The sequence below is a fragment of the Sciurus vulgaris genome, assembly GCF_902686455.1.
Source record: "Sciurus vulgaris genome assembly, chromosome: 4".
NCBI classification, from domain to species: domain Eukaryota; kingdom Metazoa; phylum Chordata; class Mammalia; order Rodentia; family Sciuridae; genus Sciurus; species Sciurus vulgaris.
Genome location: NC_136464.1, coordinates 28,387,516 through 28,415,448, shown reverse-complemented (window position 1 = coordinate 28,415,448; position 27,933 = coordinate 28,387,516). Strand labels below are relative to the sequence as shown.

At 41.9% G+C, this 27,933-nt stretch overlaps 1 protein-coding gene across 7 annotated transcripts in view; it reads right to left on the bottom strand.

The window, feature by feature from the left end:
* Window positions 1–201: 201 nt before the first annotated feature.
* Window positions 202–27,933, bottom strand: part of SEC31B (SEC31 homolog B, COPII coat complex component) — a 32,436-nt gene continuing 4,704 nt past the window's right edge. For 4 of the 7 annotated variants that reach the window (XM_079138516.1, XM_079138515.1, XM_079138517.1 and 1 more), the window contains 23 exons: window positions 23,489–23,684; window positions 23,181–23,276; window positions 22,083–22,226; window positions 21,579–21,721; window positions 20,259–20,358; window positions 19,969–20,130; window positions 19,278–19,412; window positions 16,172–16,402; window positions 15,121–15,195; window positions 14,805–14,900; window positions 14,236–14,335; window positions 13,564–13,742; window positions 13,185–13,311; window positions 12,645–12,790; window positions 11,737–11,910; window positions 11,058–11,222; window positions 4,361–4,535; window positions 3,219–3,533; window positions 2,915–2,973; window positions 2,472–2,618; window positions 2,083–2,202; window positions 1,608–1,679; window positions 202–1,355 (listed from right to left, as the gene is read on the bottom strand). In XM_079138516.1, coding sequence (XP_078994642.1) covers window positions 1,176–1,355; window positions 1,608–1,679; window positions 2,083–2,202; window positions 2,472–2,618; window positions 2,915–2,973; window positions 3,219–3,533; window positions 4,361–4,535; window positions 11,058–11,222; window positions 11,737–11,910; window positions 12,645–12,790; window positions 13,185–13,311; window positions 13,564–13,742; window positions 14,236–14,335; window positions 14,805–14,900; window positions 15,121–15,195; window positions 16,172–16,402; window positions 19,278–19,412; window positions 19,969–20,130; window positions 20,259–20,358; window positions 21,579–21,721; window positions 22,083–22,226; window positions 23,181–23,276; window positions 23,489–23,684 — 3,337 coding nt within the window. In that variant the 3' untranslated portion in view covers window positions 202–1,175. The remainder of the gene's footprint in view (window positions 1,356–1,607; window positions 1,680–2,082; window positions 2,203–2,471; window positions 2,619–2,914; window positions 2,974–3,218; window positions 3,534–4,360; window positions 4,536–11,057; window positions 11,223–11,736; window positions 11,911–12,644; window positions 12,791–13,184; window positions 13,312–13,563; window positions 13,743–14,235; window positions 14,336–14,804; window positions 14,901–15,120; window positions 15,196–16,171; window positions 16,403–19,277; window positions 19,413–19,968; window positions 20,131–20,258; window positions 20,359–21,578; window positions 21,722–22,082; window positions 22,227–23,180; window positions 23,277–23,488; window positions 23,685–27,933) is intronic. The other 3 variants (XM_079138519.1, XM_079138518.1, XM_079138521.1) reach the window with 3 other exon arrangements.

Sequence of the window (27,933 nt, the reverse complement as noted above, 5' to 3'; positions counted from 1 at the left end):
AGGCACGGATGGACACACACACACATGACAGTTTGGCCAGCAAGTCCATGGGACTAGACTTGAAATCAAGCTTCCTTCTTCAACTCTTGTCTCTCTCCAAGACATTCCCTTGCTTATTAGGGTATAGGGAGTAAGAAGAGAGAGGACTCAAAAGAGAGGTAATGGCAAAACAGGTCCTAGAGGAGACGACTGGGAGATCACTGAGGAAACCAAATCAAAGCAGCTTTATTGCATTATTAAATATATCAGTGCATCAGATGCAGAATTCCAACCATGAAAATGCAGCCAGAGAAGGCAGCCCTGAGATATATGGTGTCTGAGGGGGAGAAGGGCCCCCAACCCTTGAGGAGCAGGGCTGGAAGATATCTTTCCTTGATGTGGCTCCTATTCCAGAATAGGGCTTATAATCACAGAATGAATAGCCTAAATCTTGGGCCAGGCTCAAACATGGAGTCAAAGGCCATTCCTTTCTAGGCTGTTGTCCCTTTGCTCCTATCTCATAGCCTAAGACAGCTCCCAGCAAAAAGCAGTTCACCCCTCCTACCTGCCCCTTAACTTAGCCTACCCTTAAAAATGCTGGCCCATGAAAGGTTCCATTTCAAAAGGGCTAAAGTCTCCTCTCTTGGTTCCGCTCACCTCCCAACCCTCATGTCTACGACTTGTTTGAATGGTGAACAGCAGCCAACTTCTCCCCAGCCCCAGGGGCTACAGGGGAATATGAGCCTGGAAATGTAAAGTCAGAGGCAGGGAGAAGGTGAGGTCAGGCTCAAACTGCAGAAGGGAAAAACTAAAGAGTCCCAAGATAGGTCAGAGTAGAGGTAGACTTGGAAGTACTGACCCTGTTCACTCTATCAGAAGCCACTTGAACAGAATATCCCTGGTGGAAAAGACATCATGCCAGGTCCTGTCAGAAAACTGTATTAGGGAAAGTAAGACCTGGCTCTATGCCCTGCCTTCAGAGCTGAGTGTTTTAGATAGACAAGAGGTGGTCAGGCGTGAAGGGGTAAAAAGGCAGGAACTCAGCTGGTTTGGAGACAAGCCCAAAGCTTCATAAAGCTGGCAGCAAGGGAAGAAGGTGAGAAAAAACAAACTGAATCTGTTGCACGACTCTCCTTCTCTGCAGGGGGTAGTTAAGTAACACAGAAGTGTCCTCTTGGCAAGACAGGCTGCCTGGCTTAGCCCTGCAGCTTGTGTGCAATGGTGAGGACAGCCTTCAGGACAGGCATGAAGCTGGACACCTCGCTGAAGCTGCTGCAGCCCACCACCTGGGCGTGCACCGCGAGGCCCTGCTCAAAGCTTCCTGCATCCACACATCGGGCAACTTCGTGTAGCCCCGCCAGGACATGAGGTGAGAGCTGTGGAGGGATTGATCCTTAGGTTAGTAAATTCAACTGGCCCCTACCCTGGCAGCCCAGCAGGGATAAGACAGCCTCAAGTTCCAGAGCCATATCCAGGGAGCACCATCCAGATTCCCACCCCTTCCCATCCAGGAAAGATGTGGGTATTTGGGGTGGGGGAGCAGTCTTTCCTATGGGAAGAAAAGACTCCTTTGATCATGGGTGGTAGTAGGAGGGCAAAAGGCAGAGGGAACACAGGTAGGTACTCACTGTCCCCTCACAGAGTTTCTCATATAGACCTTCTAGACGTTGGGTGGCCTCATCCAGCTTTCTTTTTGTCTTCTGTAGGGAGGCAAATGGATTTTGACCCTTAAGTCTAACACAGGGCTGTAAAGAATCACAGTATATAAAAGCTAGAATGGCTTAGTACTACCTCTTTTATTTCACAGAGGAGGAAATGGAAACCCAAATATAGTAATGACTTGCTCAAGCTGATATAGCTAGGAAATGAATGGCAGATGTTCTTCCTCCTGGTTTCCCCCTTCTTCTGTATACCCTATTACCTGTAAGTCTCTGTGCTGTCGGGTCCTGCTACCAAGGAGCTGGACTTTGGACAGACTCAAACTCCCTCCCCTACTCTGCATGGACATCTAAAAAGTCCCAAATATAGTCAGTGTATACAGGAATAATGAGGGAACTGGTATCCTGAGGCATCCTGGAACCAGCTGAGAAGGTTCAAACTTACCAAGTCAGTTGCAGACAGGGAGCAGCGCTGGAGAAGTGCCTCAAAGCTGGTCTTCAAGGACTGATGCTCTGGGGGCAGTTCCTTCCTTTCCACCATCTTAGGAGGCAGTTGCTGACGTTGCTAATGAAGGAATGAGGAGAAAGGACAGACAAGCCAATTATCCTTCTCATGGCTTCCCTAAGTTTCATCCTCAGTGACCCAGGGCCAGTCACACTGCTTCCATTAGAGCACAGCAGAGCTGGGGAGAGAGCCCTCCATTCTCCACAGTGAAAACAGAGAATGGGTTTGCCTCTACCTTGAAGAATGATGCCCAGCTACCATGTTCCCCACTTTTACACCAAGGAGGACTGGAAGGTTTCCCAGAGCAGGGGAACAGTTGTCCCTGTCACCTGCAGGCTGAGTTCTCCTGGAGCTCCAGGGGGAGCATGATTCACACTGGAAATAGGGGTCTGTGGTGGAAGGACCCGTTGTGGCTCAGGGATAAGGCTCATAACTGGAGCAGTAATTGGTGCCAGAGGCATAAATGTCTCCAGCATCTAAAGAGAGAAAGAAAAGCACATGACTCTAAGCTGAGAGACCCCATAGGCCCTGGTTTTGGGGAATAGTAGACATTATATTGAATGAGAAAACAGAATAGTGAGTGGGAAAGTGGGAAATGGGAGACTGGTGAATGTACATAGGAGGGAAAGGGGCAGTGCTGAGGGGGAAGACTAACTGGGAAAAGGGCAGAGACAGCCCAAGAATGGGAAGAAAGGGGTTGAATCCTACAAGGAACTAGAAAGCGGGTCACCGCTGAATGTATGAGGGGGTGGATGAGGAACAATGCATTGACCTTTTTCCTCTGGAGGTTTGCCTGGGGGGCTGGAACATTTTTCCAGGAATCTTGAGGTTCTGGAGAATAAAAAGATAGGGGTTTTTTAGGGGCATGGTCAGGAACATTGGAAAGTTTTTGTGTGAAGACTAGAAAAATTACTTTAATTGGAATCTGCCATACCTCCCTTTGCAGACCAGCCACACTCCCAGTTAACAAACTCCAAACCAAAGGGCCCCAGTTCATTGACTTGAGGGAAAGGACTCCAGGACAGTGGTGGGAGGGCAATAGCCCACAAGGGGGAAGCCAAGGAAGGAAGACTGACCTGGATGAGGGGTCAAGATGTTAGCACTTGGGAGAGAGCTAGAGCATGGAGCACCAGGCCCTCCAAGAGGGTAAGTCATAGGAAAGTTGGCAGAAGGGGCTAGGAGCTGGGAGCTCAGAAGGCTGGGACCTGGTGGTCTCACAGGAGGCAGAGGGAGTAGTCTAGGAGTCTCAGACAGAGAAGTTGAACCAGGCTGCATGATGTCTGGGGCTGCCATGGGTGGAGGGAGACCAGAAACAGGCCACGTTCCAGGGAATCTCACAGGGTTTAAGGGTGGAGCCCTTTGTCCTCCTAAGAGCTGCTGCTGAGATAAAGCTGAAGTAGAATAGAAATAGGTCATTTGTCACCAAACTTCAATTTGGGAGAGATTCAGCACATAAGAGAGGAATAGGTCAGCAACAAAACAAAACAAGCCAGGTATGGTGACACACGTTTATGGTTCCAGCTACTCAGAAGGCTGAGGCATGAGAATCACTTGAGCACAGGAGTTAGAGGCCAGCATAGGCAACATAGCAAAACCTTGTCTGAAAAGTATCAAAATAGGGCCAGGCACTATGGTGCATGCCTATAATCCCAGTGACTCCAGAGGTTGAGGCAGGAGGACCACGAGTTCAAAGCCAGCCTCAGCAAAAGCAAGGCACTAAGCAACTCAGTGAGACCCTGCCTCTAAATAAAATAAAATAGGGCTGGGGATGTGGCTCAGTGGTCTAGTGCCCCTGAATTCAATCCCTGGTAGCCCCCATCCCTGCAAATCAAAACAGAACAAAAACCAAAACATCACAACCAACAACAATAATAAATGATTAATACATGTGTAAAGAGATCTAAAATTTACAAAGAACTTTAACTGTATTGACCCTCAAAATAATCCTATAGGATTGAAAGCACCAATATAACTTCTTTGGTATATTACCAAAATGTACAAAGCCTTTAACCTAACAGAGATTATTAAAAATTCAGTAAGGGATAGAAATTTTGACTGCAACTTCAAAGCTCTTCTCTCAAAAAAATGTTTTAAACTAAAACAAACAAACAAACAACAACAACAACAAAAATCCAGGACCAACATGGATTTAGGAGGGAGTATGTCTGTCTTTCCTGAGACCTCTGTGCTGTGCCCAAACAGACCTCCACTCACTCACCAGGCCTGACCCCAGGGCCCAAAGACAAAGGCTGGACTGCCTGGGGTTCGGGTGCCCTGTAGTCACTTATAGTCTGCATCCTGGAGCTCTGACAAGGGCTAGGATGGGAGGGTGTCAAAGGCATCACTAGGGATGGCTGAGAGGTGCTCATAGGCCTTAGAGATGGAGTTGGCACCTGTGAAGAGAAAAAAGGGTCAGCTCTTGGGAAAAAAAGAGAGATGAGTAATTGAAATCAGATTAACAATCAGAAAATTAATTAAAGGAAAACTAATTATTTAAAAAATATCATGAAGAAGACCTTAGAAGATGGAAAGATCTCCCATGTTCTTGGATAGGCAGAATTAATATTATCAAAACGGCCATACTTCCAAAGGCACTATACAGATTTAATACAATTCCAATTAAAATCCCAATGACGTTTCTTATAGAAATAGAAAAAGCAATCATGAAATTCATCTGGAAGAACAAAAGATCCAGAATAGCCAAAGCAATCCTGGGTAGGAAGAGTGATAAAGGAGGTATCACAATATTGGACCTTAAACTGTACTATAGAGCAATAGTAACAAAAATGGCATGGTATTGGCACCAAAATAGACAGGTAGACCAATGATACAGAATAGAAGACACAGAGACATACCCACATAAATATAGTTATCTCATACTAGACAAAGGTATCAAAACTTACAATGGGGAAAAGATAGCCTTTTCAACAAATGGTGCTGGCAAAAGGGGAAATCCATATGCAGTAAAATGAAATTAAAACCCATCTCTCACCCTGCACAAAATTCAACTCAAAATGGAACAAGGATCTAGGAATTAGGCCTGAGACCTTTCAACAAATAGAAGAAAGAGTAGGCCCGAATCTCCATCACGTTGGCTTAGAACCAGACTTCCTTAACAAGATCCCCATAGTGCAAGAAATAAATGCAAGAATCAATAAATGGGATAGAGTCAAACTAAAAAACTTTTTCTCAGCAAAGGAAACCATCAATAATGTGAAAAGAGAGGTTATAGAGTGGGAGAGAATCTTTCCATACACTCTCAGACAGAGCACTAATCTCCAAAGTTTATAAAGAACTTAAAAAACTTTACACCCAAAATACGAAGAACCCAATCAATAAATGGGCTAAGAAAATGGGCAGACACTTCACAGAAGAAGACATACAGATGATCAACAAATATATGAAAAAGTATTCATCATCTCTAGTAATTAGAGAAATGCAAACTAAAACGACCCTAAGATTTCATCTAACTCCAATTAGAATGGCCATTATCAAGAAAGCAAGCAATAATAAGGGTTGGTGTGGATTTGGGGAAAAGAGGCACAATCGTACATTGCTGGTGGAGTTGCAAATTGGTGCAGCCACTCTGGAAAGCAGTATGGAGATTCCTCAGAAAACTTGGAATGGACCCACCATTTGACCCAGCTATCCCACTCCTCGGTTTATACCCAAAGGACTTAAAATCAGCATGCTACAGTGATACAGCCACATAAGTGTTTATAGCTGCTCAATTCACAATAGCTAGATTGTGGAACCAACCAAGATGTCCTTCGACTGATGAATGGATAAAGAAACTGTGGTATACATAATACATACACAATGGAATATTACTTGGTCATAAAGAAGAATAAAAGTATGGCATTTGCTGGTAAATGGATAAAGCTGGAAAATATCATGCTAAGTGAAATAGGCCAAGCCCAAAAAACCAAAGGCCAAATGTTTTCTCTGATAAGTGGATGACAATATATAATGAGGGGGGCTGGTGAGGTGGAAGAGAAGAATGAAGGAACTTTGGATGGTTTAGAGGAAAATGGTAGGGAGTGTGGGACAGAAAGATAGTAGAATAAAACATACAGTATTACCCTATGTATATTTATGATTACATGAATGGTGTGAATCTGCATTGTGTACAACCATAGAAATGAAAAGTTGCACCCCATTTGTGTACAATGAATCAAAATACAGTCTGTAAAAATAAAAAAAATTTTAATAAAAAAATTTAAAAAAATAAAAAATATCAAAAAATGTATACATCTCTATAAAGACTGATAAGATAAAGAGAGAGAAGACATGAGTCATCGGAACCAGAGATTAAATAGGGAAAATTATAACAGACCCTGAAGCTCTTAAAAAAATAATAAAGAAATATTCAAATAACTTTAATAAATTCTATAACTTAGAAGAAATGTACCAATTCCTCAAGAACCACAGACAATCAAAATAGTCAAAACAAAAGATAAAAATGAATAGTCATTAATTAAAGAAATCGAATTTATAATTTAAAAGTTCAATTCCCCACAAAGCATCCCAAGTCCAAATGGTTTCATTGAAGAATTTGACCAAATGTTCATATTAACACAGTTTATATAAATACTTCCAGAAAATAGAAAGAACAGTCCCTAATCATTTTATAAAACCAGTATTATTCTATACCAAAACCAAAGACAGCACAAAATAAAACTACAGACCAATATTGAACTTAGATACAAAAACCCTTAACAAAATTTTAGCAAATCAAATCCAACAACGTGTATAAAAAGAATATTCCACAACCAAGACAGATTTATTTCAGTTCATGCAAAGTTGGTTGAATGTATTTAAAAATCAACTCATATAATCTACCATAGCATCGGACTGAACAAGATAAATCATATGTCATATAAAATGATGCAGGAAAAAAAGTCTGACAAAATTTAACAATCATTCATGATCTAGTACATAAGGTACTATGGTCTAAATGTATCCCCCAAATCCATGTGTTGGAAACCTCATTTGTAATGCAACATTGTTGGGAAGTGGGGCATTTTTGAAGTGTTTATGCCACTACAAAAATGGATTTCAGGAGTAGGTGCACTCTCAATTCCTATTCCGCCTTCTGTCACACAGCTTTCCTCCACTCTGGAGGATGCAACAAATTGCCATCTTGGAACCTGAGACCAAACCTGCTGGTGCCTTGAATCCCAGCCTCCAGAACAGTGAGAAATAAATTTCTGTTCTTTATATATTACCCAACCTGTGGTATTCTGCTACAGTAGCATAAAATAAACTAACCCACAAGGAATTGGGGCAAAATTCCCTGGCCTCATAAAGAAAATTACAAAAAACCTTACATCTAATATCACATTTAATGGTGAAATATTGAATGTTTTCCCTCTAAGAGTGGAAACAAGGCAAGGATATTCACTCTCATCACTCTTATTTAGCATAGTACTGGAAGTCACAGTCACTACAATAAGGTAACAGAAATAAAGGCAATCAGATTGGAAAGAAAGAAAACTGTCCCTATTTGTCCCTCTATGTAAAAGTGGAAATCAAAATAAAAAATGAAAATTTGATTTCAAAATGCTCAAGAATATTAAATAGTTAAACATGAATTAGACAAATCATATAAAGAATAAGTATGATGAAAGTTGTAAAATGCTGATGAAGACAGCATGTTCATGAACTGGAAGAGTCATAGTAATTCTCCCTTAATTAATCCATAGTTTTAAAGCAATTCCTATGACAATCTTAGCACAGTTCTTTGTAGATAAGAGACAAACATATTCCAGCATTTATGGGGAAAGGGAAAGATGCTAGAATACCCAAAACAATTTGGAAAAAAAAAAAAAAAAGTGGGAGGAACTACTTTTTCCCACACCAAGACTTACTATATATATAGTAGTAGTAATCAAGATAGAATGATACTGGCAGAGGAACAGATACATAGATCAAGAGAACATAACTGACTAATAAATCTACACAAATATGCCTACTTAGCAGGCACAGTGGCACATGCCTATAATCCCAGTGGCTCGGGAGACTGAGGCAGGAGGATCTCAAGTTCAAAGCCAACCTCAGCAAAAATGAGGTGCTAAGCAACTCAGTGAGACCCTGTCTATAAATATAATCCAAAATAGGGCTGGAGATGTGGCTCAGGGGTCGAGTGCTTCTGAGTTCAATCCCTGGAACCACCCCCCTATATATAAAACCAATATGCCTACTTAGTTTTTGATAAAAAAGCAAAATCAATTCAGTGGAGAAGGGACAGCCTTTACAGTAAATATTGCGAGTGCAACTGAATATCCATTGGCAGAAAAGAACCAAAAAGGATCCTTGATCTAAATTTCATATATTCTACAAAAAAAGCAACTAAAAAATTACACATGAATCTAAATGGAAAGCAAAATAACAAAACTTCTAGAAAAAATATGAGAAAATTTGGGGGGCCTAAGACTAGGCAAAGAATTCTTAAACTTGACACCAAAAGCATGATCCATAGGTAGAAAAATCTATAGGCTGGACCTCATAAAATTAAAAACTTGCTCTGTGAAAAGTTCTGTTAAAAAGATGAAGAGACAAATTATAAATTGAGATAAAATATTTGTAAGTCACATATCCAGCCAAAGTCTCATATCTAGAAGATATGGAGAACTCTTAAAATACAACATTATAAAACTGAACAATCCAAATAGAAATTGGGCAAGAGACATATACAGACATTTCACTGAAGAGGATATACAGGTGGCAAACATCTGAAAAGATATCAACAACATTAGCCATTAGAGAAATTCAAATAAAACCAAAATGAACTATCACCACACATGTATTAAAATGACTATGTTGAAAAACAGTGATGATACCAAAGGCTGGTGGAGATACAGAGAAACTGGATCATTCCTACATTGCTGGTGGGAATGTACAATGGTATGACCATTCTGGTAAATAGCTTGGCTATCTCTTTCAAAATTGGACTTACAATAGAACTCAGCTATTGTATTCTTATATTCTGAGGCACTTATTCCAGTGAAATTAAGACTTATTTTTCTTCAGCAGCTTTATTCGTAATAACCCAAAATTGAGAACTAGCCAAATGCCCTTAAAAGAGAAAATGACTAAAAAAAAAAAAAAAAAAAAAAAAACCCTGTGGTATGTTCATAACATGGAATACTACTCAACAAGAAAAATGAATGATACAACATGGATGAACCTGAAGAAAATAATACTAAGTGAGAAAATCAATCTCAAAAGGGAATGTATTCATATTTCAATTTAAGTGACAATAGTGAAATAACATAATTATAAAACCGAAGAACATATTAGTGATGCCAAGGGAAGAATGGGAGTAGGTTTGGCTATGAAAAGGTAATTGGAGAATTTTATAATCTTGTAATCTTATAATGGTACAACTGAGTTATCTTGATTGTGATACTGGTTACATAAGGCTACGCATGTGACAAAACTGCATAGTTACATACACACGAATGCACACAAATTAATATATGAAAAATTGATGAAATCTGAATCTATGGATTGTATTAATGTCTATTTTTCATTTTGATATTTCATTGTGGTTCCGTGCGATGTTAGTACAGAATGTGGTGGGGAAAATATTCCCAAATATTCCTCTTAACCCCCTGTGAATCTATAATTTTAGTAGAAAAGAAAGAGGAAGAAAGAAAGGAAGGGAGGAAAAAAGGAGAGAAAAAGAAATGAAATTAAGATGGAAATTAAAGGTTTTTTTGTTTGTTTGTTTTGTGGTGCTAGGGCTTGAACCCAGGGCCTTGTGCTTGTGAGGCAAGCACTCTACCAACTGAGCTATCAAATATCTCTGGGTTTTATTCCCAAATCCCTCTAGTAAGCTCCTGGTCTCACATTTTAACAGTACCCAATCTACCTGGGCACTTTGAAGAACCTGGAAATGATTTCCAACTCCTTCCTTTCTCTCAGTTCTCCTACCACACACATACCTAAACTATCACCAATTTCTGTGAATTCTATCTACTAAATATCTTAAATATAACCTCCCTGTCCAGCTATCAGTTCCTCATATCCTCATCATCTCTTTTCTAAAAAAATATTTTTAGTTGTAGATGGACACAATACCTTTATTTATTTATTTATTTTAATTTTTATGTGGTGCTGAGATCAAAGCCAGTACTCACTCATGCTACACAAGGGCCCTACCACTGAGCTATAACTCCAGTCCCTCATCATCTCTTGCTATAGTCTCCTAACTGCTCCCAGCTTTGTCTTTCCTAAACACATAGCTAATCATGTCATTCCCCTAGACAAAAGTATTCAGTATCTCCTCCCTGCCCTAAGGGACAAGTCTAAATTCTTCAGCACAGAATGCCAGATCCTTAGTGATCTCCTGCCTATTGCTCCACTTTCTCTTAACCTCACACTCCATGACCACTTATATATATTTTGAAGCTCCATTAAAATAATCAATCATTCCTCAAAAGGCCTCTTCTAACATTCCCTGTGCCTGAATCCGCCTTCACCTACTCATTTCCTCTTATAAATAACTTTTAACCTTCAAGACTCAGATCAAGCAACGTACTCATTCTGAAGCATTCCCTGAAATGAAAACCCACCCAACACACACACACAGAATAAACTGCTTTCTTATGTGTGATCCCATAGCATCTTGCCATAGCTCAATCAAGGCATTTCTGAATTTTACCATAGTTATTTTTCACATATCTATCTGTTCACTAGACTATGAGCTACTTGAGGACAAGGATAACAGTTTGTGCTCCTTTGTGTTCTAGAGGCTAGTAGTTGTTCAATAAATAATTATTAGAAAAACAACTGATTCTACATTCTAGGAAGTCGGGAATTTTCATGAATACATTCCAAGTGCCTAGAACCACATCTGGTCTAAGTATTTTTGAATGAGTGAACAAATGAATTAACAAATAAAGTCTTACCTGGTGAGAAGGCTGGGATCCAAATCTGTAAGATGATTTCTCTTTAGAGTGTGTGGTAGCTCCCACCACAACAACCCGGGGAAAGGGAAAAGGGGGGGACTGTTGACCCAGGACAGTGGAACCTTGGGCGTGAAAAAGACGATCTCTTAGCTGCTGAACTGGTGGCTACAAGAGTTGTAATAAGGAAGAGCCATGTTAAGAAAATGAAAACAAGCAAACATCCTCTCTTAGAAGCCTGGACCTTTTATCAGTCAAACTTCCAATGACCCTCTAGACCCTCTATACTCTAGACACCAAAATGACTCAAAGTTCCCTAATCCCTGCCAAACACTTGCATACTCCCCCTTGGCTCTTCTTTCTGCCTAGAAAACTCTATATCTGCTGATAAGCTACTTCCCTTTGAAGGTCCAACTCAACTGTTTTAACACTGGGAAGGCTTCCTTGACTTCCCCAGACAAAATCAGCCCCTTTCCTGAAGTCCCACAGTGCTTAGTATAAGCCTCTGTTATGGCACTAGAAGTTACTAACATCTAATCTCCCCAGCAAATTATGAATTGCTTGAGGGATGAGATTTTTATTTATCCTAGGAGGTTCAGCATTAGCATAGTGCTTGAAAATTGGAAATATTCAGTTAGTGTTAGATGATGGAATGAAAGGGTTTGCACATGGCCCCACTCACCTGCGCACAGTCATTGGGTAAGAAGCTCATGGCATTGGCAAGGCTGCCCTGAGCTGCCAGGAGGCTGGCATACTGGGTGATCCTGTAGATTGTGGTAGGACCTGGGCTCACCCTATCAGGAGCCTGCCGAGGCTCCAAGCTCCTGTTAAGGACCATCACCTTCTCTATCAGGTCCTACAGGGACAAGGATGAGGGTGGTCAGACCTCTTTAAAGCACATTCTGTCTAAGTCCAGGCAGTTCACCCAGGAATATCTAACTATGGGTAGATACCTGGCCATACCCAGTTAAAGGCAGCAGCTGATGATATATTAGAGACATGACAGGAAAGGGCCACTTGGTCTAATTTCCCAAACTGTTTGGAATTGGGTTCAACTGGACCTATCTGAATCCTGGATTCTTACTCATCTCTGCCTCCTCTTTTTGCTTTATGTACCCTTTCTGCTAGTACATCATCAACCACAGACTCTGTTATTCTAATTGTTTCATGTGTCACTTTTGTCACTCTATAAATCTGTGACCCCCATCTTCTCTGGTCACTCAATGATCATATGGTACAATTTAGATCCACAGAAATTTTCACAGAAGCTACTAGAAAATCCAGGCTCACAACTACTCAAATATTGAAAATACTTGTATGATCAATTGGAAAAGAAATGGGAAATGATTATGGGAAAAGATTATGAAGGTTAATGCCCATGCAGCTGTTGCTTATTCTCCTTTGAGGGAAGGAGGTGACATTTCACCTTAGGAGAAGATCCCAGACACTTAGGGACTTTTTCTCCTCCCCAACACCTTGGCTCTAGTCTGTACCCAGAAAACTTGCCTCTGATACCTTTGCAACTCCCCACCACCAGCCTCTCCAAAGGGCCTGATATGGAATGGCCCAAACCCTGAAGAGAACAGGTACCTGCAGAGCCATGGGGGATGAGGCCTGGTGGTCTTTTGCCCAGCACTCTACCAGCCGCTCCACACTCCCTGAGCACACATAACAGAGCGTAGCTTCAGCAGTTAATGCCCTGCCACCCTCCTGTTCCATGCGAGTTCCCAGCATGTCTGCAGAGAGAGATAAATTTCATTAATGACACAGCTTCCCTGTGCTGCTCCTCCCTTGCCTGTTTGGAAATAAATGGAGGATTCCATGAGCTATGGAATCAGGTAGCTACAACAGTTTTAAGATTGCAGTAAGGCTAACCTTGCCCTCTGATGAAAGGCAAAGCCCTTGCATTATGATATGACACAAAAAAGTAAAACAGAACAATAAATGATCCCGACTGAAAATAGAGACATGCACTGCTGTCCAGGCCTCCTCACTGAGCCAGAACCTGGCTCTAATAGCACAGCTTGGTCCCCCAGAGTTCAGACTGTTTCTTTGCCTTCTCCTTGCTGTGTTCATTAACTCCATGCTGGAGCCACAACACTCCAACCCAAAGCCTAGGACCACACCTACCACAGAGCTCAGGGAACTTCTCTGGCCCTGAGTATGTCAATAGTAAGGCCAGTGCCTCTCTCCAGTTCTTCAGGCTACAGGCACACACCAGGTCTTTCCAGTTCTTCTGCACCACACAGGATAGAAGCTATAACGGGATGAGAAGGAAGGAGGCCCTCAGTCATTTATCCACACTGGCAGCAGGACTCACACACAGGGATGTACTAAGAGACACACTCATGTCAGGCCTCTTGTTAGATAACTGAGTAGGGTTAGCAGTGGGTAGGAGTGGTTAGAGTAAAGAGACTGGCAAATACTCTTAACACCAGTCCCAACGTATGAGCCGCCACCTGACAAGGTTCAGTAATCTCTTCCCTTCTTCTGCATGATAGAAAATTACCGAGGAGATTTTGGTTTGCCTCTTGGCCAAATAGCGCTCCTGTGTCCGTTTCAGAAGATCAGTGCCCCCAGCCTGAGCCAAGATGATAGCATCAGCGAAGCGCTCTTCCTTCAGACACAGCTCCACAGCACAGCCCAGTTCCCCGAGTAGCAGGGCCTGGCCCAGGAGTCCATCAGTGTCTGCAGATAGAGGCATCCCTTCCACATTAGCCTGCCCTCACTTCCTGTCTGATGCAGGGCCTGTATCACACCCTCTCTTATCGCTATATCATTCAGCTTTCCTTGCTCCCAATAAAACCCTCAGGTTTTGCAATAAAATGTAGTGAGGTGTTCAGGGGTGACAGGTCTAGTAGTAATTCTCTAAAGACAGGATTCAAGACAAGGCAGGGGACTTGTGGCAGGATCATGGGTTATCATGTGTGCTTGCTCAGCATGGCAAATTCAAAGTCCTTTCTGAAAGAAGATACATGAATAGCAAAAAATATTTTGGTATACAATTTTCCATAGGAAGTCATCCATAAAAATACAACCAGAGAGAGCTCTAACTGGTAAGAGACCTGCCAGTATTTAAAATGGGGGAAGGAGGCAGGAGACAAAAAAAGACTGTTTCAAGTCCAAGAACTCTGAGCCCACCTGCTCCCAAACAGAGAATTTCTCTTTAGGGCAAGGGTACCTTCTGTGATAGGGATCTCCCATGGGGTCATGTTCTGAGGAACCAGCTCATCAAAGAAGGCTGAGGATGCAGAGGCTTCCTCTGTGGTATATTTGGAGGCCTGTATAAGGAAGGACAGATGTGACTGTGCAGAAAATGAACCTAGAGGTTTTTATCACTGAGCTTTATCTCCAGCCCTTTTAGTGTTCTATTTTGAGATAGGGTCTTACTAAGTTGCCCAAGTTGGCTTTGAACTTGCAATTCTCCTGCCTCAATCTCCTGAGTAGCTAGGATTACAGGTGTATACCACTATGTATGGCTACTGCTTGATTCTCAACAGATAAAACTAAAAAAAGAACTGGTAAGATATGGAAAGAAACCTAGTTCATGGTTCAGACACAGCTCCATTTCCAACCCAAAAGCTTATGGACTCTGGGTCTTACTCTGGTTCCAAGAGACTAAGGAATCTAAAGATTTTTATAGAAGTTGAACACCTTATGGAGAGCAAAGCAAAGGGTCACCAGGGAAGATACCCTAAAGGCTGGTTCACTATACTATACTGGGTAAGGTTAGCTGGGATTTTATCATACCTGGCTGCAGAAGACTTGTCTGTTACTGCTGGGGTCATCTCTCTTGGGCTGAGGGCTCTCTGCTGTGCCCAAGTCCCTCTTTAACCATGTGGTCACCTGCAGAGAGAGACCTAATTTAGTACCACTCTTTCTGGTTAAAACAGAACTTTCTAAGATCCTTCAACTACCTTCCTGAGAAAAGCCTAAATGCAAGAAGTAAAATGCTCATTTATGCTTTATATAAGCCCAGAAAGTAGTATTCTGAGATGGCTTCCTCTAGCAGGATTCTCTTGTTCTCTGCAATAAGTCCACGTTTCAGATGTGAAGAGTAGCTTACCTTCTCCAGAAGCTCTTCTTTATTGTATCCTAATAGCTTTAGGAATTTCATTCTTGAGTCTTGCTCTAAAGTCACCTAAGGAGCAGAGAAGAACAGAAAAGTCTCCACCAAATGAATGTGAATGACCCTGCTCCTGCCCCAAGCTGAACAGCTGATGCAGTTCTATCAGTTCAAATATAGTTCTATCAAGGTGCCCTCAGAAAAGCCACCTTTCTTTTTTGCTCCTTCTTAATTAGCAGTGCAAAGGTTGACTTTCGGATCACTTCTATTCTCTTTCCCATGCTACCATTCCTGGAGTTTGTAACCTGCATAGTTTCTTACTTTTTCTTCCTACACCTTTCTTAAATTCTTTTCTCTCTCCCAGTTCCTGATGTGTACTTTCATAAAGCGCTAGTGTGTCCGATACATAGACTCTGAGTCTCTCTCTCAGACCCTCTAGATAGCCCTGTCCTTTTTTCTTTTTTCTTTTTTTTAATTCTCTTAGAATTCCAAAGATTCTAAGTCAGTCCTTTCTTCCTTCAGACTTCTCAATTGCTCATTTCCTTTGACAGGTGTAGCATGCCCCCTGGTGCCATAAGCAACTTGACATTAAGTAAGAACTGGAGCTGAATCCATGCCTTCAGAGTACAATGGCACCTGCACCCTTGAGGCCCACCACAAGGACTTCCCCTGGGTTACCTGAAACAAACTCAAAGCCTACTTATGATGATGCACTTCCAACTAAATTTCTGCCCTTCCTTCTTTTTCTCCTTTCTATCACCTCCTCTGCATTTGGCATGACACTGTGAAAACTTCCCTTGTCTCTGATAAAGTATCAAGCAATAGCAGCAATCAAGGAAGACATCTCTTATACTTCCCATCTTCACAAGTGGCCTCTGAGTCTCTCATATAGGTTGAAGATTCTGTGTTCAGAGGACATAGGAAAAACTCCATGGGAGTTAGGCCTCTGTAATCTGGGCCACAGGTGGTTGTGCTCTCCTGGAGTTGATAGAGGCTAGAGTTCCAGGCTTCAGGGAGGCTCTGATGAGCAGACAGCCTTCAAGTTTCCTACCTTCAGGAACTGCCAGAGCATCTTTTCACAAGGCAGCAAAACCTGCTGGCTCTTGTTCTGACAGTATTTCAGTAGATTTCCTGATCCTAAGGCCTCCTGCAGCTCAAGTGACCTCCTCAGGAATTCAGATTCTGTGGTGACTTGACTGATAAAGACAAGGCGGGGGCAAGGCTGTGCCAACTGCTGGGCAGGGGTACTGGAAAGGCCAAAGGTAACCAGCTTCCCCCCAAACTGGTGAGAAAAAGTAAGAAAAGCAAAGGTTATACTTTCATGCCAAAAACTAACACCACGTCAGGATCACAGGGAAGGCTACTGATTTACACCAGGACAGGAAATCAATAAAAAGAGAGCTCCTGGGGGTGGAACAGGATCAGGTATTGGTACTGAATATGAACCATACCAAAACCACTCTGCATTCTTAGCACCTCCAGTTTAAAACATCACTATATGGTACTCATCCTCCCCGATCCTGGCACCCCCACTCCCCCAGGAACCTGGCCCAAATACCTTAGCATGTCAGTCTTCATATCCACTACAGTCAAGCTCCACCCCCCACCTACTCCCAGTACCAACACACCTAGATTACTGGGCAAGTTTGCTAGCCTTTGGTTTTGTTTTTTCCCTCCTCTAACCCAAATCTTAGATCCTGCCCTATTGCTTATGCCACCTGTTTTGTTTGTTTTTTGCTTTTTAACTATTGATTTTATATTTTTCTTCATTCCTCTTTCATTTTTATTAATATTTGTTCTTTTTAGATATACATGACAGTAGCGTGTGTTTTGACATTAAACACACATGGAGTATAATGTATTCTAATTAGGACCCCATTCTTGTGGTTATACATCATGTGCAATTTCACTGGTCAAATATTCATATGTGAACATAGGAAAGTTCTGTCCAATTCAGTCTACTAATCCCATCCTCTCTCCCTTCCCTTCATGTTCTACCTGTTGCTACTTAGGAGATTGTAATGGTTTCACAGGCCTCAAGAGAGCACTTACACTGCTCTTTCTGCTTTTGTTTTTTTCTTTTTTGGGTACTGGGGATTGAATTCAGGAGCGCTTGATCATTGAGCAATATCCCCAGCCCTATTTTGGATTTTATTTAGAGACAGGGTTTTAGTGTCTCCCTTTTGATGAGGCTGGCTTTGAACTCGAGATCCTCCTGCCTCAGCCCTTCCAGCCGCTGGGATTACAGGCATGTTCCACTGCACCCAGCTTACCCTGCTCTTTCTGGTGTGATCAAAATCTTAAAAAGTCAGGACCAAACTTGCCTTTCCCAGCATTTTCTCTCTGCTCATTTACGTGATCACTCCACATGGTGCTTCTGTGCCTTGACACACCACCTCTATGGCAGCATCTGTCTTGCCAAATTTGACATAATACACCTGGCACAAAACAGGAGCTTAGACAACTTCCCTGCTCCAGGAGTTTTCAACCTTGGTTGAACATTAAAACCACCTTGGAGAGCTATCCAGTGTCACCAGGCTGTACCCCTAGACAATATCAGAAACTTGGTGTGTGAGGGAGGGGAGCATCAGTATTTTTTAAAGCTTTGGGTTATTTCAATGTGTAGCCAAGGTTGACAATTACAGCTTTACTCCCTATTCACTATTTCCTTTCCAAAGACCCATACTCTCAGTGGATTTTCAGTCAGAATTATTTTCTCTCTGGAATCCTATAGTACAAGTCTACACCACAGCTTAGGACTCAACAAAATCATTTCATCAAACCACTTTGATTTTCACAGTACTTGACAATTTCATACGATGCTTACATCTGTTCTCATCTGAGGTTCATGTCAAGTCACTAACTTAAGCTTGGCAGGTATTACTATCCCTGTTTTATAGATAATGAACACTGAAGTCTGCTGGGTACAGAAGTACGCACTAATAATCCCAGCTATGTGGGAGGCTGAAGCAGGAGGATCTCAAGTTTGAGACCAGTTCAGGAAACTTAGTGAGATCCTCTCTCAAAATAAAATTAAAAGGGCTGAGGATACAGCTCAGTGCTAGAGAGCCACCAGGTTCAATCCTAGTACCAAAACAAAACAAAACACTATAGTCCTGAAAGGTTAAGTGACTTATTCAAGGTTACCCAGCTAATAAATAATGGAGCTGTGGTAAAAATTTGGGCTTCCTGACCTCAGAATTCTTCATTTCACTACCCAACTCCTTTTTTTCCATTAAACCTCACTGCTACTTGAGTGTCTTCGTCTTCTCTTCCTAATTGTTAGCTCCAAAAACATGAACCTCATTTTTATACATATGTTTTCAATTCAAACCTAATATTTAAAACATTGTTCTGGATGCTTCAGGGCCTTGCTACTCAAAGTGTTTGTTCTTAGACCAGTAGCAAGGATATAACCTGAGAATTTGTTGGAAAATCAGAATCTTGGGCTCTACCCTAGACCAAATGGACCACAATTTGAATTTTAATAAGATTCTCATAGGATTTGTATATACATTAAAGTTTGAGAAGCTCTGCTTTTAGGATATAAAAAATGAACAAGACATGGTCCCTATCCTAATGGGCTCTATTACTTAGAAGAGTCTCCAGAAAATTATATGAATAACTTTAGTACAGTTAGAACATATCATTGTAAGAGTACAAGTCTGGGGAATACAGAAGAGAGGTCAAGTTTGACTAGGGTTCAAGTCAGGCATCATGGAGGAGATGGTATGTAAGTGGGAGACCTGGAAAGACCACAGCAGGATTCAATGGGCCCAGGAGGGTAAGGTACCAGCAGAGGCAAGGGAGCTGAGGAGTTATTCATAGAACAGAAAGGAGTCACATGAAACTGGAACCTATGTTTTTTCCTTCTTTGTACTCCTTTCATCAGTTCAGATATGTAAGGGTAGAGAAATCTCAGGTGGAATCACAGGCTGTTCTCTATAACCAAGAAGTGTAAAGCAGTCAATTCTTTTTAGACACAGAAAGCAGGGTACAGAATGGAGTAGAGGGAGAAACTAGAGTAACTGACAGGTAGAATGGGACCTGATATGAGACAGAGGCAGTGGGAATAAACCTCCTACTGAACTTAGCTCCTTGATGGGCACATGCAAGGCTCCATATGTATGATCACACCATATACCCATGACACTTACAGCAAATGAAACACCTGCTGGCCTTCTAATCCATTTGGGGGGCTTTTTCAAGGGAGGTATCAATGATGCTTGAGCCACATGCTCTGGTACCTGCAATGGTGGAAGAGGCTGGCCTTTGCTGAAGGAAGAGGAGATCTAGGGGGAAAGACATCTGCATCACCTGCTTGAAGTGGTGATTTAGCCAGGAACTCCACCTACAAACTCCGTTTTGGGAGGAACTTTGAGACCCCCCAAATTGACCTAGAAAATCCAGGTTCCCATGTTCCCAGGAATGAGGATGGGGATGGGACTGGGAGTGAGGGTGGGACTCCCACACAATAGGCTCTTAGAAAGTCTACTATATTTAAAGGCTATAACGAAGTGTGACAAAATGGATCTATAGGAGAGGAAAGTAAGACAGTCCACACTCCTGAGACAACGGTCCCAGCACTGAGGTTCAATATCCCTGAAATAGTCAAGGGGACATCCAATAACAAGAGTCAAGGTGAAAGTCTCCTTTATATTGTGGCAGAAACACACCCTCCCAGGAAGATGGGCACTGAAGCAAGATGCAGCCCTCCCAAATCCAGGACTCTGGTCTCCCCATCTCCAACAGCCTTCACTTCTTTCCAGGTTATGTGTCCTTCTTTCTCCCCAAAAAGATATACAGATGGCCCCTTCCCTTCATCATTCTTCACCAAGTCCTTCAAACCTTGTCAGCCTGTCCCATGTGCTGAACTTCCCAGCTCCTACCCATGACAGAGTACAAACTGATCCAGCCATCAAAAGAGGCAGCAGAGAACACTGGAGGGTTCCGAGGGCACCACTGAACATCAAAGCACCAGCTGCTCTGTGTGGGGAGCTTATACACCACCTAACAAGAGGGAGCACAACCATTAGGGACCATGTAGTCCAGGAAGCCCAAAGCACATAAGCATGTAGTTGGGATTCCTCTAATCATCTCGTCTCCATCCCAGCATACCCGCAGGAGGACCAACCTACCTCACTGCTCCCCAGGTTCCAGCACAAGGTCTGGTTGTCCTTGGCACTACTGAGCAGCAGCTCAGCATCAGCGTGGCTCCATGACATTGAAAAAATTCCCCTAAAAAGGAAAAGAAGGATGATTGTTAAATTTCTACAATGAGCAAGGTGCCTTATGTATCTTAGATAAATCTCAGCCTTATAAGATGGATGGTCTAATTTGATTTTACCAATAAGGAAAACAAGATTTTGAAAAAGTAACCTTCAGATAGATGTACAGCCAGAATCAAGTCAAACTCCAGAGTCTAGCCTAGGTGGTACACCATCCTTCTTCCCCTAGATCACTACTGAATGGCCAACTTTTCTCCAAAGTAGGACCAAAAATCAGTATGAATCATATATACACTCATCCCTATGGTGCTTTCAGCCAAGGAGGATACTGAAGACTAATCCTCAGAAGTCCCCAAAGAGGTATAAAGGCAATAGAACTCTTTAGCTAGAAAGAATAGATTGTGGAATTGCTTCCTCTACTATGTACCCAAGGACTACAACTTCAGGGACAGACCTTTCACAAGATATACAGGAGTCAGGTAGTTTTTATTAAAAAGAAGTCTTGGAATAGGCTACCTCATCATGTAGAAAAATGAATGTCACCTTTAGATCAGAGCCTAGGGACTTTTCCAGGGGGGCTACTATAATTTGGTATGCTTTAAGTATCCTCCAAAGGTCCGTGGGCTCAAGTCTCAGTGTCCAGAGAGGTGCTATTGCAACATAGTGAAACCTTTAAGAGGTGGGGCTGCTGAGAGGTCTTTGGGTCATGAGGGTGTGCCCTCAATGGGATTATGGGACTCTGGTCTCTTTCTCATTCTTTTTTGTTCCCTAGCCATTAGATGACTAGTTTTATTACACCGTGCACTCCTGCCATTGATTTGCTGCCTCACCATAGATCCAAAAACAATGGGGCTAATTGATCATGAACTGAAATCTCAAAACTATGAGTCAAAATAAACTTTCCTCTTTGAAAGTTGATAATATCAGGTATTTGTTATAATGATAGAAAACACAGGGACTAAACATTGACTCAAATATTTCTCATGATGTCATCCCTACTCCCATCCCTATAAATTAGATGGAATCATAGGCTCTTCTCCATAGCATCAGGATCTAAAGGAACTTCTCTTGGTTATAGCTGGAGCCAGCACTAGCTATGTGTTCACTGCAATGGCTTTGAAGCCAGAAAGGATGTTTGGTAGCTAACATGAGGCAATTCATTGTTTCCTACCCAGGTCAGTTACGCCCCCTCCAATCCCACAAAGATGTGGATGGGTTTTGGGATGCTACCTGCTGTGGCTCTCTAGCACCTTCAGGGGTGAGGAGGCAAAGCGTAAGTCCCACAATTGAATCACTGGGAGACGGTCATCTTCTGAGCATAGCACTAACTGGGTGGCTATGTCTGGATGCCAGGCAAGGCCCGAGCAGTGCATCTGTGAACAAAGCAGATCCCAATAGGTGATATAACCTGACTCTTCTTGTTATGAACTCTTTTCTGCCCAAGAAAGATGAGACCATTCTCAGGGTAGGTCTTATGTCTCTGATATGACTGGGAACACCACAGTCATCAGGAGATAATTGATGATCATGAATGAGTAAGGAATGGCAGAAGCTTCCAAATCAGTTCTGTTTACCTTCCCCAAGTGTTCACTCCTAAGAGGAAACTGGCAAAGGGGCTGAATCCACATGTCCAACAGTTGCAAGCAAAACCCTGACCTAGGGCAGAAGAGTTCCAACTGCTTGGTGCAAGGGAGAAGCCAGAGCCAGGCCTGTGTTCTGGCCTCCACTACTCACCCTGCTGCTGTGATCACTGACTTTGATGATAGGTTCATTCTTCCTGAGATCCCACACAACTGCCTTGCCACTGGGGTGAGCAGAAGACAGAATGTGCTGGACTTGCCAGTTCCAGGAGAGTGCCTTGATGTCTTCTAGGGGCTGCTGAGGTAGGGTGCAGGGAAGTCAGGGGAGAATTGTTACCAAGTGTCATCTGCTATTCCACTTCTCCCAATCACCCAGAAGCCCAAGAATAGACATGGGGCTCCCCAAACTAAGATAGTCTCAGAGAACAGGGAGTTGGATTTCCCAGGAAGATCCACTGGGGTACTTGTATAGAAGTGGGGGTGGCAGGCACACTGATTTTTACTCTGATCCCAAATTTCTCCTGAGATAGTACAGGCAAGATTTAAAAACAGTCTTCTCATCTAGGACAATGGAAGGAAGAGAAGGAGGAAGGTGAAGTGGGTGGGACACATAGATACCTAAAGACCCCCCCCCCCAAGACAGTGAGGCAGAAAGAAAATCCAATGCTACTTTCAGGGTACAAGGTGCTATCAAATGCATACTGAACTTACCTCATGATACTGTAAGCATAAGACCAAAAAGCCAGGGAGCAAAAAGATGGGCTCAAAGTTACAGATTGACAGACAGGCACAGACAGAAGACATACTATATCCTGATTGCATGGAAAAGCTGCATACAAAGACAATGCTGACCCTCACCACAAAAAAAGGACAATGGTATCTCCAGCAAAAGGGACCCACTTTTGCTTCCTTTCTGCTGAGCCCAGGGCCCTACCCAACCCTGCCCAACCTATACTATAACAAGTAGCACTCCCATTCCTTTTTCAGTGTCCTTTGCTACTCCTGTTCCTCATCTTAATTTTAAAAAACTTTTAAAACAGCTAATAACCACAAACGAACCATTCCATATACAGCCCCTGCACCACCTTACATCCCAATCTTATCTGGTTCAATAACATGTTAGTCTGTGGAGTTTATTGCCCTCCAGTGGTAAAGTCTAAAATCTCTTATGCGCTGGTTGACTCCAGAATTCCAGACTTTACCTGGAAAAATCAGCTGCACACCCCCAAGGCAAAGAGAGCAGCCCCCTCACCTGTGACTTGGATCCTGGGGTCATTGGAATGCTCAGGTTATTCAAATCCCAAATGAAGATTTCAGAATTACTGGCCCCTGAGGCCAGCAGGTTGCCCTGTGTGAATAAAATGCATGTGGAAATAAAATAAACTATCTGAGAAATAGATGAGAGCAGGAAAGAGGGAAAAGGCCCACAGTTGGGATATCCAAAGCCTCCCCATTGCAACCAGAAAGGGTTTAGAGCTAGACCAGAGGCTACATGTAAATGTTTCCATTCGAACCTATTGCTCCATGGTTTGGCCATGTTTGATCACTGAATTATAGTACCTGGAAAGGATTAAAGTCGAGGGCTCTGACAGCTCCTGTGTGCTTCTGTCTCTGGGCAATCACAGGCTCCTTTCCAGAAGACAGGATGTGGGTCACATTGTATAGAATAAGCATGCCATTGTCTCCACCGCCTGCAATAACCCCGGAGCTTTCCAGAAGCCCATTGTCAAAGCTTCCCCAGATCAGCTTGTGAAACCTACAATGAAGACTGGCATCAGACCAACTTAGGTCCATCACAGTAAGCTGAGAACAGGCATCTTTGTCAGTCTTTGCCTTTATCAAGGCATTGACACCCCAAGCTGAGACCTGCCCATCTCCTTCATTTCCCAGACAGAGAATGGAACTCTCCTCTAATTGGTCCTGCCCTTTCTCTGAAAAATATCCCACCTCTGTTACACTAGAAGTCAGGAAGTCACTGCCTCTGTGTTGCCTGGGAGTATTTTTTAAAGTTAATATTGCAGTTATACAGACCCTATGATAACTCAAATAGATGACTTTACTTAATCCTCATAACTCAAATAGGTAATAAAAACAACAACTAATATTTACTGAATACTTATCATATACCAGGCACTGTTTTAAATGCTTTACATGTATTAGATGACTTAGTATTTACCAATTCCATAAGATATTATACTATTATCTCCATTTTCAACTAAGGAAACTGAATTTCAAAGAATTTATAAGTCCTCTGTACATAACACTAGTAATTTCATTCTCATTTTATAGCTGGAAGTGGCAGAGTCAAGGTTCAAAGTCAGCCTTGAACCTTGGACCTGATATTCCAGAGTCTGAGATCTTAACATCACAAAGCATTGCCTCCCATTGAAAGGAAGACCCAAACTCTCCTATAACTACTTAGAAGCAGGCTTCCTAGACCAACAACTGCCATTCCCTCTTCTCTCATATTGGAAGTGAGAACAAGACACAAGGACCTCTTCGCACCATGCCTTTCCCACAGGGCTAGCCCACTGGAGCTGCTACATGGCTGCAATGGGCCAGCACTAGAGACATGGGTGCATAAAACATTAAATGTCCCAGTTGGGAAACACTTTTTCTTGCTTTCTGAGAATGCTTCTGAAGATGCAAGACAGTGCCATGTCTTGCACAAAAGAAATAGACCCTGGATCCCCTGCAGACAATTGGTCCCATGCAAAACCTATAGAGAAGGCATGTGAAGTCCCTAAAGCCTTATAGAGGGTCTGTTTCCCACCTCATAGCTACTAACCAATAACATTTCCACAGCCCTTTAGAGAAACCAGATTTCACCCAAAATGTCATGAGATCCATAGCTGCAATGAAATATTCTCACATCCTGGGAATAGTCAGCAAAGAAACTTAGTGGTGCAATAGTGCAGGAACTTATTTGCTAGGCATTCAAGCAGAGCCAACCTATCAGGAGTGCAGAACTGAGCACCAGTTCAAACCAGCTGGTATCTGAGGCAGAATAGTGGAGCTAACACAATGGTAGCTCTGAGGCTACCACCACAAAGGCAGTTTTCTAAGGCTGCACTGATCTTTATGTGACAGAAGAATGTGTGCATACTGGTTCAAGAGGCTTCCGAGTCATCCAGAGATTGGAGCTCCTCAGGAGCAAAGGGAAAGCCATCAGAGGAATTACTTCAGAGGGACTGAGTTGTAGTACACAGGGTGTGACAAGTTAAGCAAGGAAGGAGACTTGATCACTCAGTGGGCTCAAGTAGTGTCAATAATCTGTCCTGCAAATGAACAAGAACAAGAGATAACCATGCAGTGGAGTGGGCAGTAGGGAAGGAGAGAGGGGGCCAAATATGACAAAATGTTAATAACTGGTGTATCTGGGTGAAAGGCATATGATTGTTCATTGTACTTTTCTACAATTTTCCTATAAGTTTGAATATTTTAAAAGTAAAGTTAAAAAACAAAACAAAACAAAAAAAAGATAACCTTTATCCTGAAAAAGCAGCTGAGAGGTTTAAGAAGAAGGTACAGGAAAAGAGTTTCTACAAGACAGTGGGAATCTTTAAACGTGAAAGTACTGGGGAGATTCTCTGCAAAAGGGATTCCCAAGAAAATGAGAATAAATCATGACAATGATGGAGACTATATGGTATCACAGAATGATGGATGGTTCCTAAAAAATATATAGGCATTGATTCCTACTTGACCTCATGAATACAATATCTAGAGACAAGCCATCAGAATCAATATTTTCAACAAGAATACACACAAGTGATTCTAACAAGCATCCAGGGCTGAGAACCACTATGTATGTATAGATACATAGTATATACCAGCTTAGAACACAAGGGGAAGACATTGAATTTCATTAAAATAGAAGCAACCCTGACAACCAACTCAAGGTTATGCTTCTGGCAAGATGAGAGACAAGGATAAAAAGAAAAAACCGAGACCTATGAGATCAGGGTGCTATATCCACTAAGCTCATCTTCAACTACAATTTAGCACCTTATGATTAGAAATATCTGCAGTGAAGGAAATGAACAGGCACTTCACAGAAGAAAAAATATGAATGATCAACAAATATATGAAAAAAATGTTCCATTTTATGGCCCCAAGACCTATTAAGTGTAGTGTCTGATATATATATGACACACAGATGTTTGCTAAATAAGTTATTTTTAAAATGTTCAACATCTCTAGCAATTACAGAAATGCAAATTAAAACTACACTGGGATTTCATCTCACTTCAGTCAGAATGGCCATTATCAAGAATATAAGTAACAATAAATGTTGGTGAGGATGTGGGGAAAAAGGTATACTCATACATTGCTGGTGGACTGCAAGTTGGTACAACCACTCTGAAAAGCAGTATGGAGATTCCTCAGAAAACCTGGAATGGAACCACCATTTGACCCAGTTATCCCACTCCTCAGCATATACCCAAAGGACTTAAAATCAACAAACTATAGTGACACGCGCACATCAACATTTATAGCAGCTCAATTCACAATAGCTAAGCTATGGAACCAATCTAGGTGCCTTTTAACAGATGAATGGATAAATAAAATGTGGTATATATACACAATGGTCTATTACTTCTATTATAAAGAAGAATGAAATTATGGCATTTGCTGGTAAATGGATAGAACTGGAGACTATCACATTAAGTGAAATAAGCTAATCCCAAAAAACCAAAGGCCGAATGTTCTCTGTGATATGTGAATACTAACATACAATAAGCGGGGAAGGAAGGGAAGAATATAAGTACTTTGGATTATACAAAGGGGAATGAAGGGAAGGGAGGGGGAATGGGAATAGAAAGTAGAATGAATCAATCATTACTTTCCCATGTTCATACACTGAATACACAAACAGAGAAACTCCACATGATGTACAACTGAAAGAATGAGAAATTATACTTCATGTATGTAAAATATGTCAAAATAATTCTACTGTCATATATAACTAAAAAGAACAAATAAAAAAAATTTAAAAGAAAGAAATATCTGCAGTGTAAATCCTTGCTTCCGTGATTTATGCACCTTTTCGGTTTGGATTTTTCTTCCATTTGCTTAGTAAGTTTCCTTTTGAAAAATGCCAATCTCATGTTATCAAACTAAAGTAAAAAAGAGTTTGTTCACATCCAGGCCAAAGAGTTGGGGAAATCCAAGTCTCCCTAAAAATCAGAATGGTACAGGCAGTGCTCCAAGCTGAGAATGAAGGCAATGGAACGGAGCAATGGCTATTAGAGAGGCAAACTACTTTCCTGAATACCTACTATGATGAGGCTACCAAGTATCTTCTTTGTATTCTGAACTTTCGGTGAAGAACGCAGGGCCAGAAAAGTTGAATACTGTGTCCAAAAGGACAGTAAATGGCAGAGCTGGGATTCGAACCTAGGTCTATCCAAGAAAAAAGGCCCATGTTCTCTTTACTTTGTGAACTTGATGCCTCTAGCAAAACTGCAAGTCTTGAGAATAGAAAAACTGAGAAGTCCACAAAATGATTATTTTTCTTCTGAGTACTCTCTTACATAAGCACCCAAAGAGATGTTGCAGCCCTCCAGCTACCCAAGTAGCTAGAATTAAGATAAAGGTAAAACAGTAGAAAACAGATTACCTACTCTCTCCAGGTTATTAGAGGATAGATCCTACAAAGGCTACTCAGAGACCTAGAACCTCAGTGGAGATAGAGTAGAGCAGAAGAACACACACTGGCCTCTGTCCTCAGTCAGCCAAAGCCACTTTATCTGCAGCCAATGACATAAAAATATGATTTGCCCAGAAACATTTCTTCTTCAGTGAAATTCATCTAACAAGCCAAACATCACTTGCTTCAGTGCACACGCTAATCTGCTTGCATCCAGAGGCACTTATCCATTCATTCTCTTCAGTCTATTCATGCTTCAGGCTGGCCCTTATCAATAGCCACACGAGTGTTTCAGAACATTTCATTCAGTTAGATTTTTTTTGATAGATAATATTTCTCAGTTGCTTCGTGG